This window comes from Carcharhinus amblyrhynchos, chromosome 7 (assembly GCF_965287045.1).
Source record: "Carcharhinus amblyrhynchos chromosome 7, sCarAmb.v2.hapA, whole genome shotgun sequence".
Classification (NCBI taxonomy): domain Eukaryota; kingdom Metazoa; phylum Chordata; class Chondrichthyes; order Carcharhiniformes; family Carcharhinidae; genus Carcharhinus; species Carcharhinus amblyrhynchos.
In genome coordinates, this window is record NC_137330.1 from 20,752,985 (window position 1) to 20,774,311 (window position 21,327).

At 42.2% G+C, this 21,327-nt stretch overlaps 1 protein-coding gene across 1 annotated transcript in view; it reads right to left on the minus strand.

The window, feature by feature from the left end:
- gfral (GDNF family receptor alpha like) overlaps positions 1-21,327 on the minus strand; it is a 132,949-nt gene that overhangs the window by 7,364 nt on the left and 104,258 nt on the right. Inside the window, exons 10-11 of the mRNA XM_080193172.1 lie at positions 18,447-18,533; positions 2,601-2,685 (exon numbers count right to left, since the gene is read on the minus strand). Coding sequence (XP_080049298.1) covers positions 2,601-2,685; positions 18,447-18,533 — 172 coding nt within the window. The remainder of the gene's footprint in view (positions 1-2,600; positions 2,686-18,446; positions 18,534-21,327) is intronic.

Below are 21,327 nucleotides of genomic sequence, written 5' to 3' on the forward strand. Positions count from 1 at the left end.
TAGAAACATATAAGATTATGAAGGGAATAGATAAGACAGAAGCTGGGAAGTTGTTTCCACTGATGGGTGAAACTAGAACTAGAGGGCATAGCCTCAAAATAAGGGGAAGCAGATTTAGGACTGAGTTGAGGAGGAACTTCTTCACACAAAGGGTTGTGAATCTGTGGAATTCCCTGCCCAGTGAAGCAGTTGAGGCTACCACATTGAATGTTTTTAAGGCAAGGATAGATACATTTTTGAACAGTAAAGGAATTAAAGGTTATGGTGAGCGGGCGGGTAAGTGGAACTGAGTCTGTTAAAAGATCAGCCATGATCTTATTGAATGGTGGAGCAGGCTCGAGGGGCTAGATGGCCTACTCCTGCTCCTAATTCTTCTGTTTTTCTGTTCCCCATCTGCTAAACAGAAAGGGCACCTGGGATAAGGCCTGTGCTCCTGGTCCATTTACTTTCTTTCTCCCCACCTAGCTGAGGCTTCCTGGGTCATTGTCTGGAATGTTGCCAAAAGTTCCTGGGAAGTACATTTAAGGCCCAGACTTCCTGAAATGGCCTTGCGGCAGCCAGTCAACCACAAAAGTTCCCCCAAACTGTTCTACCAGGGTACAGTTCTCTTCATGAATTTTAACATGATAAAACAATACAAGTGCTCTAATAATGCATCTGGAGCATCGAAGGCTGAGAGGGTGATCTTATAGAGGTCTATAAAATAGCGAGGGAAATAGATCAGCTAGCCAGTCAATATCCTTTCCCAAAGGCAGGGGAGTCTAAAACTGAAGGGCGTAGGTTTAAAGTGAGAGGGGAGAGATACAAAAGGGTCCAAAAGGACATTTTTTTCAAAGGATTGCGAGTGTCTGGAAGAAGCTGTCAGAAGTAGCAGTAGAGGCGGGTACAATTTTGTTTTTTAAAAAGCATTTAGACAGTTACATGGGTAAGATAGGTATAGATGGGTATGGGCGAAATACGGGCAATTGGGACTAGCTTAGGGGTTTAAAAAAAAGGACAGCATGGACAAGTTGGGCTGAAGGGCCTTTTTCCATGCTGTAAACCTCTATGACAGGGTTTGGCTCAGTACTGAGTTCAGAAATCCTGAGTTAGCAGTCTATATTGTTGACACCTTCTCCAGAGCCTTCAACTTGTCATTGATGAAGATGAACATCTCACCAAGCCAACCCCCACACCTTCAATAACTGCCTTCAAACAAACGCACAACCCTAAACAATCCATTGTACGCAGAAACCACCCATCCTTCAGGAGAACAGTGATCACGCACCACACAACACTGCCACCCAAATCTCTGCAAGGCATGTCGGATCATCAACATGGAAGCCATCATCTCACATGAAAATACCATCCACCTGGTATATAGTATATAGTATTGTGACGTAACCGACATTGTCTACCTGATGTGCTGCAGGAAAGGATGTCCCAAGACATGGTACATTGGTGAGACCATGCAGACTCTATGACAATGAATGAATGGACACCGCTTGACAATCACCAGGCAGGAATGTTCCGTTCCTGTCAGGGAACATTTCAGCAGTCAAGGGCATTCAGTCCCTGATCTTCGGTAAGCGTTCTCCAAGGCTGCCTTCGTGACATACGACAACACAGAATAGCTGAGCAAAAACTGATAGCCAAGTTCCACACACATGAGGACGGCCTCAACCAAGATCTTGAATTCATGTCACACTATCTGTAGCCCTTATCACTCGCGTGGGCTTGCAAAATCTCACTAACTGTCCTGACTGGAGACAATTTACACCTCTTTAACCTGTGCTTAACCCTCTCTCCACTCACATTATCTGCACCTGTAAAGACTTGATTACCTGTTAAGACTCACATTCCAACCATTATCTTGCAGTTGAGTTTGTGTCTGTATATGCCGTGTTTGTGAACTGAACTCTTCACTCACCCGATGAAGGGGCGATGCTCCAAAAGCTCGTGCTACCAAATAAACCGGTTGGACTTTAACTTGGTGTTGTGAGACTACTCACTGTGCCTTCTCCAATCTAACAGCGGCAACTCCATATTATTATCAGAGCATCACTTTCTCATTTAAGTTGGGGATGTAGAAGTATAAAGTTTGCAATGTACCTTTGTGACCTGCAAGGGCATTCGGTTACTTACCTCATGTACCGTGTGGTGAAATCTGATGTGACTCTTACTAACACTCAGTTAAATACTGTAGTTAATGAGCACTGGACTCAGCATTCAGCAATCCAATAGAATTTAGTCTTGCTTTCGGCATAATCATCCTAGCCCCCAATATATTCTTGTGACGACAATGGAAGTGATGGAACCCATAAGTTAATTATTTTAGGGATAAGCAGTCAGTCACATTGATTTAATCACAACACACTGATTGATAGAAATGACATCTGAACCAAGGTCAGCCTCACTAAATCCAATAAGAATTGTATTTCCATGTACATGTATTGCACACACAACTGATACGAAAATACTTTAAACCAGCATTCCAATAAAAGCAGAGAGTGTTGTAGTAATTCAAAGCACAGTGCACAGAACACTGTTTCACTCCTACAGCACCCTCCGTCCGGTTTTCATTTTGGAAAGAGATGCTTCAAAAATTAATAAGTCCTCACCTTGTCTTGCTTAAGATAACGATAACAATAACTCCAATAATGAGTGTAACTCCACAGACATAAGTGATCGCACATATCATTAAACCTGAGGAAAAAGAAACACTCACTCAGTTTTATATTCCATTTGATGTTAAGTCGTAAAATGTATGGTGAATGTTCATAGAGGCCCGATTTATAAAATATTTTAGTCAGCTGTCATTACCTTTTGAAATAGTGCTCTTACTAAAATGCTGCACTCTGATGCTAACCAGAGTTCTTAAATGGATATGAATAAAAATCATAAGTAGAAGACCCTCATTTATACAGCAGGACACTTGTACCACTAATGATACGTCTTTGACTGATCATTGTTTGTTTGATGTTCTATTTCAGCAATGATTTTTGAAAATATCCTCCTGGAAAAATGCTTTAATACACATGAGATACCACTGACTGCATTAAAAGCAGCAGTGGTGTTTTTCATTCTGAGGGGAAAGATAATGAAGTTAACATGAACACAAGAAAGCCTATTACCATCCAGTACAATGAAATCCAGTTCCCTGAGCTCAATGGCCTCTCAGTCCTTTGGCCTGGCCATCATGAAGCCAGTAGAATTATCTGTTACTTTTGCACACTGAATAGGTATCATATGCTGTCACCTCTTGACCTTTTCCAGTACCTTCAGGCAATGCAATTCACTTAAAGCAAAAATGTTTTATAAAGATAATAAATTGTCAGAAAAATAATTATCTAAATGGTAGTAAAACTGAAAGGAAGAATATTAGGTTCAAAGTAAAAAGCGCAGTGATTTATCTTGGGCATGTTTTAATTTTCTATATTTAAGACTGCTGTCTTTCACAGAGACTCCCTTCCCCTAAGTGATAAGAGGTTGGGCAGCTTGCCATGAAGTCAGTTTATTTCATAGTTTACAGATTTGTGAGAAAATAACAAACACCTGGTTTAACTTTCTCTAACCCCTCTGTACTGGGGTTTCTGATGGGGCTTCTTTTTCATTATAGGTTTTATTACACTTTCCCACACCATTTAATAATCAAACGTCAATTAAAGAAATGATGGTCATTACAACAATCTCGATTCTCTCCTTTTGTAATGAGACATGGTCAAGCCTTAAAGCACTTGTTCCAAATTTCAATGGTTTTTCATTCATTCAAGGAATGTGGGCTTCACCGGCTAACCCAGCTTTTATTCCCCCTCCCTAATTGCCCTTGAGAAGGTAATGGTGCACTGCCTTCATGGACTACTGCAGTTCCTCTGGTGTGGGTAATGTTGGCTGGGGGAGGGTGGGGTGGAGAATGGCTTGGGGGGCAGGGGGGGGTTCCAAGATTTTGACCCAGCGACGGTAAAGGAATGCTGATACATTTCCAAGTCAAGAATGGCGAGTGGCTTGAAGGGGAAACTTACAAAATCTCTGTTAGTAATGTTTCTCTGCTTTTATTTTGAAAAGGGCTCAATGAATATTTCCATTCAATGTCAGAAATTGGAGTTAATTGCTTTTATTTTAAGAAAGCCTGTGATAAGCATTTAATCGTCACTTCATAGTTACATAAAGTTTACTTCATTTTGAATTTCCATTGAATAAACTGACTGTGCCCTCATTGCAACAAGGTTTTTTAAAAATTATTTCATGGGATGTTGGTGTCACTGGCAAGGTCAGCATTTGTTGCCCATCCCCTATTGTCCCTGAGAACTGAGTGGCTTGCTAGGCCATTTCGCTGGGCAGTTAAGAGTCAGCCATGTTACTGTGGACCTGGAGTCATATGTTGACCAAAGCAGGTAAGGAAGGCAGAATCATTAATGATGATATTATTGCCACCATTACTGAAAACAGCACATTCCATATTTTGTTAATTAATTGAATTTATTAATTTTCACCAATGTCATAGTGAGATTTGAACACAAACCTACTGGCCAACAGCTCGAACCTCTGCTGGTCTAGTGACATTACCGCCACACTACCATCTTCCCTTAACATTTGCTTTGCCTTAGCGTTTGTTTTTGTGGGATGTTGATTGATAAAAAGCACTATTATTTCCTTGCAAGGTTGCAAGAGCATACAGCTGAGTAACTACAAGAAAAATACTTGATCTTGGCAGTTTCTGGCAGAGAAAGAGAGAGAGAGAGAGACAAAAAAAGCCCTATGGCTAGAAATGTCACATCCATTCTGTTTTGGATTAAACAGTTTAGACTTGTTAGTGAGAAATATATAAAATATGAATATATAAAAACATAAAATATATAAAAGTAAACATTGGTCCTTTAGAGGACGAGAAGGGGGATGTAATAACTGGAAATGAGAAAATGGCTGAGGCATTGAACAGGTATTTTGTGTCGGTCTTCACAGTGGGAGACACAAATAACATGCCAAAAATTGATGACAGGAAGACCATGGCAGGTGAGAACCTAGAAACTATCATTATCACGAAAGCGGTAATGTTGGGCAAGTTACTGAGGCAAAAGGTAGACAAGTCTCCTGGTCCTAATGGAATGCACCCCAGGGTACTAAAAGAGATGGCAGGAAAAATAACAAATACACTAGTGGTAATTTACCAAAATTCGCTAGACTCGGGGGTGGTTCCCACAGGTTGGAAAGCAGCAAATGTGACGCCACTGTTTAAAAAAAATGTAGACAAAAGGCCAATTTGAATTGACCCAGAATATTGAGCTGCAACTGCTGTAGTGCTGGTGCTCCTGGTGCAAACGTGAAAGCTTTCTCACTCTCCCAACATCACAGAGACAGAGACATGGGCCCCATCTCTTTAATGGTATGATACACAACTTGCATTAACAATCACAACTTATGAGCAGGATTCTCAGATCTCATCTATGGTTGCCCTGCTGCCAACGAGAACGGAGAATTTGGCACTCAGCCAAAACTTCATTTGCTGCAGCAGCGCTGGAGAATCTCAACCACGGACAAGGTTGGAGATTTTCGCCATATATTTCTATAGCATCTTTAACATAACATCTCAAGGTGCTTCACATGAGAATTATAAAACAAAATATGACACTGAGTCGCATCAGGAGACATTACATCAGATGACCAAAAGTTTGATCACAGAGGTAGGTTTTACAAAGTGTCTTAAATGAGGAAAGTGAGGTAGAAAGACCAAGAAACAGGGGGAGGATATCCCAGAGCAACATGTAAAAAAAACTAACATCATTCTCCTTGGAAAGACAGAGATTGAGGGGGGACATGATAGAGGTATATAAGATACTGAAGGGAATAGACAGAGTCAATAGTGAGAGACCGCTCCCTACATTGGTTACAAATACAAGAGGACATGATTTAAGGGTGAGGGGGGAGAGGTATAATTTGGATATGAGAGGAAGGTTCTTTACGCAGAGAGTTGTGGGGGTATGGAACGTGCTACCGAGTAGGGTGGTGGAGGCGGGAACGTTGGACTCGTTTAAGGTTCAGTTAGATAGGCACATGAGTGAAACGAGGATGGAGGGTTATGGTAGGGGTTATTAAATAAGGGTTAGAACCTCGGGAGAGACCGGAAAGGCAGGCTTGTGATTAACGTTTTTGTCTTTTATTCCGCAGGTGGAGGTCCACCTCGTTGTCAAACGAGGGGCATGCACACGGTGGGTCGTGTGTGGGCTACTCTTGGAGGTTCCGGGAGTGGCCTAGTACTTCGTGTCGGTGTGTGTGCTTGATCCTGGACCGGTAGCCGGGCGCCGCAACAGCTCGGTGACTATCACTGCTAGCTGTGCAGATACATGGATTTGGGCCTGTGTCTGTGGGAGTTTGTGCATTCTCCCTGTGGATGCGTGGGTTTCCTCCGGGCGCTCCGGTTTCCTCCCACACCCCAAAGATGTGCTCTTAGGCTGATTGGTTTTACCAAATTGACACTATTCTCCCCTGAATCTGGCTAAGTCAGGGGTTCTATTCGTAGACACGCAGGGTAGAATAGGTGTAGGGTGATGCGGCGGCGCGGGCTTGTTGGGCCGAAGGGCCTGTTTCCCGTGCTGGGTTGTTCTTTGTTCTTTGTATCATGAACTCCTATTAATGTGCATGGTTTTGAACTGTGCCAAATCCTATCATAAGATGTGTCTCCAAGTCTTAATAAGAACATAAGAACTTGGAGCAGCAGTAGGCCACCTGGCCCCTCGAACCCATTCTGCCATTGAATAAGATCATGGTTGATCTTTTCGTGGACTTAGCTCCACTTACCTGCCTGCTCACCATAACCCTTAATTCCTTTACTCTTCAAAAGGTTATCTATCTTTGCCTTAAAAATGTTCAATGAGGTAGCCTCAACTGCTTCACTGGGCAGGGAAAACCACAGATTCACAGCCCTTCGTGCAAAGAAGTTCTTCCTCAACTGTCCTAAATCTGCTTTCCCTTATCTTGATGTGATGCCCCCTAGATCTAGTTTCACCCGCCAATGGAAACAACTTCCCTGCTCCTATCTTATCTATTCCCTTCTTAATCTTATATGTTTCTATAAGATCTCCCCTCATTCTTCTGAATTCCAATGGGTACTCTATTCCGTCTCTCCTCAAAAGCCAACCCCCTCAACTCCGGAATCAACCTAGTGAATCTGCTCTGCAGCCCCTCCAGTGTCAGTATATCCTTTCTCAAGTAAGGAAACAAAAACTGTACACAGTATGCCAGGTGTGGCCTCACCAGCACCTTTGACAACTTAGCTGCAACATAACCTCACATTTTAAATTACATCCCTCTAGCAATAAAGGACAAAATTCCATTTGCTTTCTTAATTACTTGCTGTACCTGCAAACCAACTCCTTGAGATTTCTGCACAAGGACACCCAGGTCCCTCTGCACAGCATCATGCTGCAATTCAGTGTTGCCAATCTGGACAATGATACCCGAAGAGACTTCCCAAAAGTCTTTAATTAAACTGTCCAGCCATCTTTACTGCTATTTTGCTCCAGTAGGAATTGGATTTAATTGTGGACTGTAACTAATGTGAATATTGAGAACAGGTCTTGCTGTGCAGCTTTTTATTGCAGCTGGTTAGAAGTGATATGGTTTTCTGTTGTGAGCTGTTGCAGACAGAGAGAAGAGTTTTAAGAAATTAATTGGCATGCAACAGTTAAGCTGACTTTTCCATCCACATTAAAATTGGTTCAAGTTGTCCCTTGGGTATGTGTCTTCATTCTGTTTTCAAGGAATACAGGATATACTAGGAAATACTAGGATTCGGTTTCAGGTCTTTGGCTTTGGATTTTGCTTCAGATGTGGTCTGGGTGGTCAGATTGAAATACTTAATGTTTCTGATTTCAATGATCCAAAATTTTGGCTTTGGAAAGTTGAACCAATTTAAAAAACATGGTTAGGATTAGAAATTGGCTTTGGAGTGTACAAAATGGCCTGAAGTTGCTTATCTGTAATAAGGGCTGAAAAATGAGAGGGGTGGGGATGGGGGAGGGGAAGTAGTTATTCTGTTCAGAAAAGCCATAGCTTATAACTTATAAAAGCCCTTTTAACATAAAAAAAGAAGCAACGTACTTTGTAGAAGGCATACAGGAAATAGCCACCAGGACATTTGATTATGAGATGTGGTGAAGTCAAGAATTGGAGGATTTCAGTGTTCTTAAAAGATTGTAAACTAAAGGATGCTATAGAAATGAAGGAAGGATTTGAATACAAGGCTAGCAATGTTAAAACTTGAAGCGTGGGTGGAGTGAGTGGGAGGATGGTTATTGGTGATGCTGAAATCGCACAAAGTTTAGTGGTACATACGAACGTTGATCCTAATGAAGCACAACCCCAATGTGCAATGGTAGTATTGACACAAGTCATTTTATACATCGCAATATTAAGTTTCATTTACATATTTTATTTCTAAGTGACTTCATTGGAAACGCCAAGCTTTACCCACTGCTATTTAGTTTTTAATTAATTAAGGAAGCTGCTAACTGCAGTAACGCAGATCAAATTCTATGACTTGGAAAAAATTAAATTATTCTGCCGTGACTTTGCAACTCTGCTTATTTCTTCTCAAGTTAGTGTGATTCAAGTCCATTGAATCCTTACAGAAGGAGGCCAGTTGGCCCATCGAACTATTCAGCCCTCCAAGAAAACACTACCAATGCTCACTCCCCCTGTCCTATCCTCATGACCTCACACATTGATCATGGCCAAATGACCTAATCTGCACATCTTTGGAGTGTGGCAGGAAACCGGAGCACCTGGGAGGAAATGCAAGCAGACAAGGGGAGAATGTGTAAACGCCAGACAGATAATCATTCAAGGCTGGAATTGAACCCAGGTCCCTGGTGCTGTGAGGCAGCAGTGCTACCACTGTGCCACCATTCCACCAAGATTCAGAAGTTCCAATCTTTAAGTTTTGACACGCTTGGCATCACTCTGGAGTTTGATAAAAAGTTTGCTTTAGAAAACCATGAATATCAAAGGGAAATATTTTAAGTCAGCAAATGCATCCCCAATTCCAAATGGGAGACTGATGTTTCCTCGCTGTGCTAATTGTGATGAATCCCTGCAGAATATGAAATTCTGTTCTTCAGCATTTCCGCCTGTCCTTACCTTCCCCATGAACTGGGTGGGTCTGATATTCTGGTCAATTCTTCTGTCAATAAAGCATTTGAAAGAAAAATATATTGCAGTTTTTGAGCTCCATAACATTCTGTGAAATGTATAAAAATAATTCCTCATTGCCACATTGGCACATCCTGATCTTGCCACAGAAGTAAACAGTTTTGTCCTTGCCAGGATATTTCGCCTGTCTGAGAAACTGCTCCAGTAAATGTCCATTTGTTTCTGGTTTGTGGGAAATTCCCTCAGTCTCCTGGGGCTCTTTTAACACATGGACACCAAATGTTCAAAATGACAATGCAGATTCACCAGCGTTACTGCTTGGTATGTGGAAATACAAATATGTCTAAATATTTGACATAATTGTTTAGAATTCTAAGGCAGGGTGGCTAGGGACAAGTTATTTCTAGTAGCTAAAGGGGAGCGATTGAGGGAACATAGATACATGTTCAAATGTAAAAGATTTGGAACAGAAATTCTAGGAACTTCTTTTCACAAAGTTGTCAGGGAGTGGAATTCACTTCCAGGGTTAGTATTGCTAATCCAGCCAAGACAAAATTCAAGATTGGATGGAGAAGCGGATGAAAAAGAAAGAAAGTCTTGCATTCACATAACACTTCCCAGCTGACATTTCAAAGCACATCACAGCCAGTGAAGCATGTTTGAAGTGTAGTCATGGTTGTAATGTCGGAAAAACAGCAGCAACTTTGTACACAGTATATCCCCACAAACAGCAAATTAATCATGACCAGACAATCTATTTTTGTGAAGCTGACTGAGGGGATCAACCAGGAATAATTCTACTTCCCTTCAGTCTGAAGTTGTGCAGTTTAGGTAGATTGGCCATGTTAAATTGCCCCTTAGTATCAGGGGATTAGAAATATATGGGGTTATGGGGATAGGGTCTAGTTGGGATTGTGGTTGGTGCAAACTTGATGGGCTGAATGGCCTCCTTCAGCACTGTAGGGATTCTATGATTCTTCTTCGAAATAGCACCATGAAATCCAATCAATCAAGTCAGATGAGAACACTGTTTAAAACCTGATCCAAAAGGCAGCAATGCAATCCCTCAGTACTGAACAGCAAGTGCTGGCCTTGATTTCTGTGCTCAAATTCTGAGAGTGGGACTTGAACCCAGAGACTCAGAGGCTAGAATACTGTCCACTGTGGCATGGTTAACATCCTGATGTAGGCAAAAGAGAGATGAGGACATGGCAGTTTAATGTGATTAGGATTATTGAATTGTGTGAAGAGTAAATGTCAGCACAGGTTGCTTAGCTAAACGGTATGTTTCTGTGTTATAACCATTAAAAATTGCTCCTTCTGTTGCTGTTGATGTTGGAGATGTTGCCCCTTTTGTCCCTTCTCAGAGGTTAAGGTAGAGATGAGTAAACTGCTCCCATGCCATGGCGAGGGTTGATAGGAGGGAAGTGAAGGTGAACAAAGTGCAAGACAAGTGAACTGACATCCAGGAAGTTGCCAATAACCTGTTAGGCATTGAAGCACTCCATGAGAGGGAAAACTGTGAGCCGCAGCTTGGTCTTGGCTTTAGCTCTTCAGTTTCACTAATCTGTCAGTTTCACCGAAGAAGCTCTTCTCACTGTGTCTGTTTGACCCTGGCAATTTGCTGATAGCTCGGGTAATAAACTGGCTGGTAAATCCAGAATTCTTGGTTAGAACACAATGCAGCTATTTGAGTATCTTTATTATGAGGGGGAGAGTTCCTTGCTCACCTGTAAAATATCCTGTTGAAACCTGAAAAAAGTACAATGAGGTTGGGATCCTGGCACATCATCTTTAAGGGATTTCACTCCCTGCACGCAACCAAACCTGCTAAAACTTCCCTGGGAAATTCCCCCCAACATTTCAGTTAATCATCCTTTCATTATAACTTATCAATGTGAAATGTTAGCCCAATTTCTCTGTCTCCATAGATGCTGCCAGACCTGCATTGAATTTCAATCATTTTCTGTTTTTAATGTCAGGTTTTCTGCATCTACAGTACTTTGCTTTGTGCTAATAAATATCCTTTACTTTGGATTCCCACTCAGAGAAGGAAAGTGATAGCCTCTAATGCTATTTAAACAACACAAATGCTGTTTGAGATTGTTTGTGATTCGAGAATAATTTAGATGTGGGTTATGTCCTACCACTTAAATCTTCAAGTCAGATGTACTCCCTGGCTTTGATCTGTAAGGTTCAATTTCAAATAGTAGCTTGTATGAGAGTGGTTGGCTGTCATTTTGATTAACTATAATGATAGGTATCAGTTTTCACTGACTGGCATCATCATGTGGGTTATTTTCAAAGATCTACGTTAAATTGTTACATGTTAAGACAGACCAGTAAGGATACAGCACTGTTCCTGAGAGATCTTCCAAAGTTTGTAACTTCTTTCTGAACCTTTCTCAGAGCTGGAGAATATCTTCACTTATAGCCTGCAGTTCTAGAATTGTGCATTAAGGCTCCATCTAATATTTTAAGTTTGTACAATCAACCCTGACAATAAAACCTCACAACTGCTGAATCAAATTAAAGTGATTTTAACTTTGCCATTGGTGGAAACCTTCATTTCAATGGAAAGAGAAGCTGTGGTAGAGCAGGTGGTGAATTCTCCACAAAGCCAGCAATAGCAGATTAATATTGTGCTTATCTAGTGGCATTAAAAGAGGAGATGAAGTCATCATAGTCCCAGAGGCTGCCCTCCCCTTTGAGAGGGAAGAACTGACTGGTGGTGATTTAACCCTAGGATCACCACTACATCAGGCAAGGGTTGAGAAGGTAAGGCCTTCAAGAATAACCTCAGCCGACACAGGAATTGACCCTACGCTATTGGTGTCATTCTACATCAATAACCAGCTGTCTAACCACCTGAGCTAAACTGACCTCCAGTTGAATGGTATGATTAGAGAATCATGTTTAAAGAAGCCATTGGATTGGGGAGATAGGCTTTGTGCTTAAAGAGTTGACTGCCTAGATCCTGCCAGTTATCAAAAGTGGGGTATGTAGAGTGAAATTGCAGGTTACAAAAGGCTACATGGGGTAAATGTTGAAAGGTAAACAGGTTTTGGGCTGGCTAGTGTAATGTTCAAGAGAGTTCTGTCACTGTCTGTGTGGAATTTGCACATTCTCCTTGTGTCTGCGTGGGTTTCTTCCAGTTTCCTCCCACAGTCCAAAGATGTGCAGCTTAGGTTGATTGGCCATGCTAAGAAATTGCCCCTTAGTGTCCTGGGATGTATAGGTTAGAGGAAATAGTGGCTAAAATATGTAGGGATATGGGGCTAGGCCCTGGGTGGGATTGTGTTTGGTGCAGACTCGATGGGCCAAAGGGCCTCTTTCTGCACTGTAGGGGTCTATGATTCTGGTATATCTGTGTTTTGACACCATACAGCAGGCAGACAAAAAAAAGTATCTAGTTGTGCTAGCTGCAAAGGACATGGGATTGAGTTTTCCCATGGTGGCAGGCTTGGAGCTAGAGGGTTGGGAAAACAGGTAGAAACCTCATCGGACCAACTCCCCAATGCACTCCCACTGCCGAGGACATTTCCCAGGACACGCAGGAATGCAGTTCAGCTGCTCCAACCATAGAGACAGTCAGCCCCCAATTCAAGGTGAATTCGCAGCCAGTAGCAGAGTGCCTTCCTGCTTCATGCAGAGGCTGCCTGCTTAGTGGAGACAGCCTCCCTACAGCAGACTGGTCTGTCGTTAGATAAAGCTGCGTAGACATACTTACTCAGATTGAAACTGGGTACTTTGACCAGGGCAATCTAAAAACTGTGGGCTCAGGAGAAACCAGACATGGAATGATATGAGAAATAAGCGGAGATCGGGATAGAGAAAACAGCCCATAAATTAGATTGTGTCCATGTGAATATAGTCTAGCGCATGCTGTTTATGTGATGAGGCCAAATCATGCAGAACTAATTCACCAGTTCTCGATTGTTTATTCCCTGGTGAGATAGGAGAGCTCATGGCCACAGTTCCAGAGGCTGCTCACCAGTCCTGGGAAGAATGCCTAATAGTTAGCTCAGACTCTGGCCTAAGCACAGTGTGGAGTGCGGAGGGTGCAAGTAGAGGCAATTGAGTTAGGTGGCAATCAGGAGCAACCTGAGAATTTAATATGGAACCAGAGGTACTGGTGTTTCACTCGGTTCCACAACAAGTAAAGAAATAGGTTCCCTCCTGGTATGGAGGGAAGGTCCTATGAGGAGAGACTGAGGGATTTGAGGTTGTTTTCGTTAGAAAGAAGGGGGCTAAGAGGGGACCTTATTGAAACATACAAGATGATTAGAGGTTTAGATAGGGTGGACAGTGATAGCCTTTTTCCTCGGATGGAGAAAGCTAGCACGAGGGGGCATTGCTTTAAATTAAGGGGGGGTAGTTATAGGACGGATGTCAGGGGTAGGTTCTTTACCCAGAGGGTGGTGAGGGATTGGAATGCCCTGCCTGCTGCAGTTGTAGATGCGCCTAGTTTGGGGGCGTTTAAGAGATCCGTGGATAGATTTATGGATGGAAAGGGATTGGTTTAGGTTAGAGAGTCATTGCTTTTTTAATTGGTCGGCGCAACATCGTGGGCTGAAGGGCCTGTTCTGTGCTGTAATGTTCTATGTTCTATGTTCTAAGAGTAAAGCTATCTTTTGGTTGTTTGCACGGGCCTGAGGATACTGACCACACCACGCTTACAGTGGTCAGTCCTAAAAGGTTTGGTAAAAGGGTCCCAAAACAAATGTTAGGCCCTCTTGTTTGTATACGCAAAGTACTTATAGCCTGTTCCAGACATGGACCCTGGACATCTAAACATGTATCTTTACCAATATGCTAGGAAGAGGATTTCCAGTGTGGAACATGTACATGGATGCTCAGGTGCCCTTTTACATCCCTATTGAAATTCTAAATCAATAGGTTCAATAAATACTGGAGATAGTGCTGTAGATGGAAATGGCGGCAGGATTTAAGAGTTGATCTTTTGAGAACATCAAGATGTTGGCAGATTTGAAGGGGAGGATTCCAGTTATCAAGGTTGCTGTTGACAATGTCAGTGAACCAACAGCCATGGAAAGACATTTGCCTCGCAATTGGGTTTTAATGGACAAAGGACCAAGGTGAGTTTCATGGCGAAGGTAAACCTAGTGTTGTTTCAGAGCGATGGGAGACCAAACTACAAATTTATTTTCAGTGAGACTGGGGTCAAGGAAAGTATGGATGGAGTGAGTGGTGGCCTGAGTACACCCTTGGAGGACTTGGTCACGAGAAGAAGCAGAAGTATTGTTAAACTTTCAATGTAGGTGTAATCGTGGATCAACAAGGTAGAATATACAACCTGTCATCTGCCACAATGCTTACTACTGTACAAGTGAAAATATCAGATGCAAAGTGGAATAAATCTCACAATCCACTATCCCACAGAGATGTGCAGACATAAAACTTAATCTTGTACATATCCATCACAATGCAGCTGTTGCACTATCAATTGTCACAATCCGTATTAATCATTTCATGTAGAATTCTTCTGATCTGATGCCTGAAACTTAAAAGCAGTTCAATGACCATCCCTCCTCTTCCCCCCACAGACTACACTCCCTCCAAGCCATCCTAGGAGTTTACCAGCAGCTCAAATTATCTGAATCTGCTTATTTAGATCACTTCCTCACAGGGAGTCTTGAGCAGTACTTTAAGGGATGAGACAGATTAGCAGCTAATATCCTGACCCATATTCTAGACCCCAGCCTATCTGTGAGAACCACATGGAAACAACTTGATTTTATTTAAAGAAATTTTGGAGCGATTTCGGAGTGGTAATCTCCCTAAGGAGGCTCAAGTTAACAGATATAAATTTCTCTGGTGGTTTATGACATTATTTGAATCTCACAATGAGATTAGAATCATGTAATCATTTCCATACAACCATTATTCCACGTCCACAGCAAATTGATAATTTTTGCTCTAACTTGTATGAGTATAAATGTATTAAATCGATAAAACAAGACAATTGTTAATGGCATTTTAGATTGCTGCAATGGCTCTGTAACATAATAAAAAATAAATACTTAAATTCATTTATTTATTGTCAATGTATTTTAAATTATTTTTTTGCAAGATAGTATTTCCTATTTTAATCTGAATTCTACATTTTTGTCTCTCAGCCAATACTAAGAAAGTAACCATGGATGAAACTCGCATTCCCCATTATAAAATGGAAATGCATTATCAGTAAGCATATTAGCCTAGAAATTCATCTGCACGCATTGTTTTTCAGGAGCTAATCAGTTTATGATGTCCTCAATATGGCAGGCAGACAATAAGTACAGACACACAATTGCAGGTGCTTCACTGCCTGCCATTTTGGCAGAAGAGGCTGTGCTAAGCTCTCATTTTCCCATTACCAATTTTTGACTGCCCCAAAGTTTCACTCATCACCTGCTGACCTTGTTCAGCATAACATGCTTTAATTGGCCTGATGGATCACTGAGCAGCATTATTGAAAGGAATCATGTTGTAATTTACAGGTTAGTTGTGAGTTTACTACTTCACTGTTTGATCGCTTGGTGTTTTTGGTATCACTGCAAAGTTCATTTGGCTACACAATTTTTTTATTCTGCTCCTGCACATTTGTTGCATTTTGCCTCACGGAGAGATTTTGACTTCAGAGATTAAATGATCTCATGGGGCTGCCTTTGGGACTGGGGGATGAAGTGGGAGAAAGACAGTACAAAAAATAGGAGAAGCAGTAGTTAGAGTAGAGGAATTGAACAGGACTCCATATCCACTGTGGACTTGGATGAATGTCACTGGGGAGCAAACACAGTAAAAAGTCTGACAACACCAGGTTTTAGTCCAACCTATTTATTTGATAATATACTCGCAAGCTTTCGGGTTAGCCCCTTCGTCAGGTGAATGGAGAGTTCTGGCATTCACCTGACGAAGGGGCTAACCCGAAAGCTTGCGAGTATATTATCAAATAAATAGTTTGGACTAAAACCTGGTGTTGTCAGACTTTTTACTGTGTTTACGCCAGTCCAACGCCGGCATACCCACATCATGACTGGGGAGCAATGCATAGAGTGCCTTTGCTTCACATAGAATGCTGTCACTGAGTTACGCCAGTTGCTGCTGCCACCAATTAAGCTGTACACCATTACATGGAGAGAATTGCCCGTGGCTGTCCACGTCATCAATTTTGCATGATCCTGCCACCTGCCTCCTGCTGATCTGATTTGGATATCAGGCAGATCTGTGCTTATTATCCTACAATCGGTCTGTCATTTGGCACTAGCCCTTTATGCAACTTTTGTACCAACTAGACCAGCAACTTACAGCCCTGCTATTGACCAACAAAGGCATTTGTCTCCAGCATACCTCATGACTCCAGTTGGGTACCTGTACACAATTGCAGATTTGGTCTACAATGAGACCTGGGCTATCACCACAAACATTACTGAGAGAACAATGTGTTTTGCAGCATTACCTAAACAGATTTCAGGTCATCTGTTGCATATTGCGCAACTTCACCATTGTGAGGAATCAGATTTTAAATCATCCAAGTCCAAGAGGAAGAAGAGGCAAATAAGAGTCGAGACCATCAGAGCACCTATCCAACTGAACCAGCCTTTTCTCCAAGCCCCAACCATCTGACAATACTTACCACTGATTTCCATTGTCTAAATGATTAACTTTATTCTGTTCAACTGTATGTGCTACTCACTTCACAACAAAGATAAATACCAACACAAAATCCAGAACAGAAAGCACATTGTCAAATAAACCACAAACTCTCGCCAACTTCTACAAATACACCATAGAAAGCATTCCTTCTGGTTTTATCACAGCGTGGTATGGCTCCTTTTCTGTCCAAGACTGCAATAAACTACAATGGGTCATGAATGAAGCCCAGTCCATCACTCAAACCAGCCTCCCACCCATTCCTGCTGCTTCGGAAAAGCAGCCAGTGTAAACAAGGACCTCATGCAGACTAGACATACTCTCATCCACCTTCTTCCATCAGGAAAAAGATATAGAAGTCTGAGGACATGTACCAATCCCACTCAAAAACAGCTTCTTCCCTGCTGCCATTAGAAATTTGAACGGATGCATTAAGTTGACCTTTCTCTACACCCCAGCTATAACCGTAACACTACATTCTGCACTCTCTCCTTTCCTTCCATATGTATGGTAGCTTTGTCTGTATAGCGCGCAAGAAATAAAACTTTTCACTGCATAGAAACACATATGCAGATGGTGGCATTGGACTGGGGTTGACACAGTAAGAAGTCTCATAGCACCGGGTTATAGTCTAACAGGTTTATTTGGAATCTTCAGCTTTCCTTCATCACCAGATGAAGGAACAATGCTCCAAACGCTCATGATTCCAAATAAACCTATTTGATTTTAACCTGGTGTTGTGAGACTTCTTACTAATACATGTAACAATAATAAAAAGTCAAATCAAACAATCATGTCATAATTATTTAAAAATAATGCCAAATCATCTTGAAAAAACCTTAGTATCCGTCTTGTGTGACCATTTACATAACCTGGTACTCCGATGAAGTGTTTCCCCAGTGGCTACTGCCTGGGAGGTTGATGATAGCTGAGTTTCCGTACTGGCATCCTCCATGCTGCATATCATTGTGTGCAAACATGTTTACAGGTTATGCAGTGCCCAACAATTTCCATTGTTTGTCCATCATTCATCTTCAGTCATTAGAACCTCAAAGACAATGACTGCGATTTAGCATTCACACCAGCTTCTGGCATAAATCCCATAATGGCTGTTAAATCTTGCGAGAGGCCAAAAATGGGATTTGTGCCAGTGTGTTTCAGTTTGGGATCTTCCCTGCCCTCCTCTGATGATGTAATCAGGTTCACAACAGGACGGGCACAAGCCTGATAAGCATGTTTTATAATTAATTAGCAAGCTTACTAGTCATTTCTGCCCTTGTTCCACCCAGTCAATGTGTTGTCATGCTGGCATGAGTCACAACCGGTTTTTCAATAACAAATGTCCATTGTGATGAGGGGGTGCACAGATAAGTACAGCCCCAGGTGGTGAGGAACATGCCCCAGCACTATTTACCTGGCAGTGCCAATTAGCTGGCAGCACAAAAATTATCTTTTGACTGCATTAGCATTCATTGCTGCTTGCATCAGACACCTGGCACTTGCCTGTTTTTGGTACCGATCTGATTTCTACACCATTGATGTGGTTGATTAAGTAATGCCCAGTGAAGTGTCATGGATAAAACTTTGCAGCTATGATGGTCAATATTTTAATGATGAAGTAGTGTGTTTTTTGCCCATTAGTTGGAGGAATGGGATTGACATACCACTTAGCACCATCGGTGACCCTGTTGCAGTGATCTCTTTGCTCACTTGACTCATGTCTGCTTCATCAGCTGGGCTTGCAATGTGAGCTGCAGTGAAACGATAAAACACAAGTTACAGGACTAAGCCTTAGCAATCAAATAAACATTTACTTATACTATCATCGAAAGAGACTGTTTGTCATCAGTCCAACATGACAAATGTTTCTTCAGACTAAGATAATTAACTTAGAGTCACTAAAGTGGTCGTAAGTTTGGAAGGTGTTGTCTAAGGAGATTTGGTGAGTTCCTGCAGTGCATCTTGTAGATGGTACACACTGCTACCACTGTGTCCTGGTGGTGGAGGGAGAGTATGTTTGTGGAAGAGATGCTAATCAAGTAGGCTGCTGCGTCTAATGCACTAATCTAGGCAAGGGGAGAGTATTCCGTTACACTCCTGACTTGTGCCATGTATATTGTGGACAGGCTTTGAGGAGTCACGAGATCAGTTTCTCACTGCAGGGTTCCTAGCCTCTGACATGCTTTTGTAGGCATAATGTTTATATGGCTAGTCCAATTCAGTTTCTGGTCAAAAGTCATCCAAAGGGTGTTGATAGTGATTATAAGTGCTGACTCTTTGGATTCAGTGCCAAGTTGTACACAGCAAACTCCCACCATGTGATAGCAACTGGATATTCTGATTTAGTTGTTGGTTATGGGATGAGTATTGGCTAGGGCACTCAAAGAATTTCCTGTTCTTCTGTAAATAGTACCGAAAGATCTTTTATATCCACTGGTAAGGACAGGTGGGGCCTCAATATTGTATTGATTGTTAACCTGGATTGGAGTCTGGAGGGGGATTGAGCCAAAGCTGATACCAAACTATAATACTGTATTATATTCACCTATTTACGCTGAACAATTTTGTTTGCAAGAATTCTCTGGACTTTCCATAGTTCTTTTGTCCAAGTTATAGCAGATGATTGGGAAAACCTCTGTGAAAACTCACCATCACATTACTTTAGAGGGAATTAGAGAGACTATTAAATAGCAAAAATATATTTGGCTGTAGGGAAGAGAGAAAACAGTTCTAATGTGAAGCCAGTACTGATAGGATGGAATGAACTCTGTTTTCCGTGCTAAAATTATGAACAGAATAGAATAGAATCCCTACAGTGCAAAAGGAGGCCATTCAACCAATCGCGTCTGCACTGACCACAATCGACCCAAGCTCTATCCTCATAATCCCATGCACTTACTCCAGCTAGTCCCCTTGACACTAAGGGACAATTTAGTGTGGCTAATCCATCCAATCCACATATATTTGGACTGTGGGGGGAAACTGGAGCACTCAGAGTAAATCCACACAGACTCGCGGAGAACATGCAAAGTCCACACAGTGGACCCAAGCCAGGAATCGAACATGGGTCCCTGGCACTGTGAGGCAGCAGTGCTAACTTCTGTGCCACTGTGCTCCCCATTATGATCCTTTGTAATTTGGTTTAAATACTGTAAAGAAAACTGAACTTCAGCTTGGAAGTTTTATTCATCTTTTCCATGTAGATGAAGCAACAGAAAAATGACTATCATGACAGTTTTATAAGTGTAGATTAACTTTTTTTTTTGTTCATTCATGGGACATTGGCATTGCTGACTGGTCAGCATTTATTGCCCATCCCTAGTTGCCCTTGAGAAGGTGCTGGTGAGTTGCCTTCTTGAATCGCTGCAGTCCATGTTGACCCACAATGCCATTAAGGAGGGAATTCCATGATTATGACCCAACAACTGTGAAGGAACGGCGATATGTTTCCAAGTCAGGATGGTGAGTGGCTCGGAGAACTTGCAGGTGGTGGTATTACCATTTACCTGCTCCCTTTGTGCTTCTAGATGCAAGTAATCGTGGGTTTGGAAGGTGCTGTCTAAGGATCTTTGGTGAATTGCTGCAGTGCATCTTCAGGTAGTACACATTACTGCTACTGAGCGTCGGTGGTGAGGGATTGAATGTTTGTAGATGTGGTGCCAATCAAGCGGGCTGCTTTGTCCTGGATGGTGTCAAGCTTTTTGAGTGTTGTTGGAGCTGCACCCATCCAGGCAAGTGGGAGTATTCCAGCTTACTCCTGGCTTGTGCCTTGTGGATAGGCTTTGGTGAGTTACTCGCCACAGTATCCTCTGATCAGTAGCCTCTGATCTGCTCTTGTAGCCACTGTATTTATGTGGTGAGTCCAGTTGAGTTTCTGGTCCATGGTAACCCCAAGGATGTTGACAGTGGGGGACTCAGTGATGGTTACACCATTGAATGTCAAGGGGCAGTGGTTAAATTGTCTCTTACTGGTAATGGTCACTGCCTGGTATTTGTGTGGCATGTATGTTACTCGCCACTTGTCAGCCCAAGCCTGGATATTGTCCAGATCTTGTTGCATTTGAACATTGACTGCTTCAGCATCTGAGTCGTCACGAATGGTACTGAATATTGCAATCAACAGCAAACATTCCCACTTCTGACCTTATGACAGAGGGAAGGTTGTTGAAGAAACTGCTGAAGATTGTTGAGCCAAGGACAGTACTCGGAGGGACTCCTGCAGAGATGTCCTAGACCTGAGATTACTGACCCTTCACAACCACAACCAACCCCCTATGTACCAGGTATGACTCCAACTAGTGGAGAGTTTGTCTCCTGATAACCATTGATTCCAGTTTCGCTAGGGCTTCTTGATGCCACGCTCAGTCGAATGCAGCCTTGATATCAAAGGCTGCCGCTCTCACCTCACCTCTTTTGTCCATGTTTGAACGAAAGCTGTAATGAGCTCTGGAAAATGAGTGACCCTTAACTGTAGTGTTAAGGCTATGCAAGTGGAGGGCTTTGTTGATTAAGTATCTTAAAGAGAGTACAGTGACATTCTGTAAC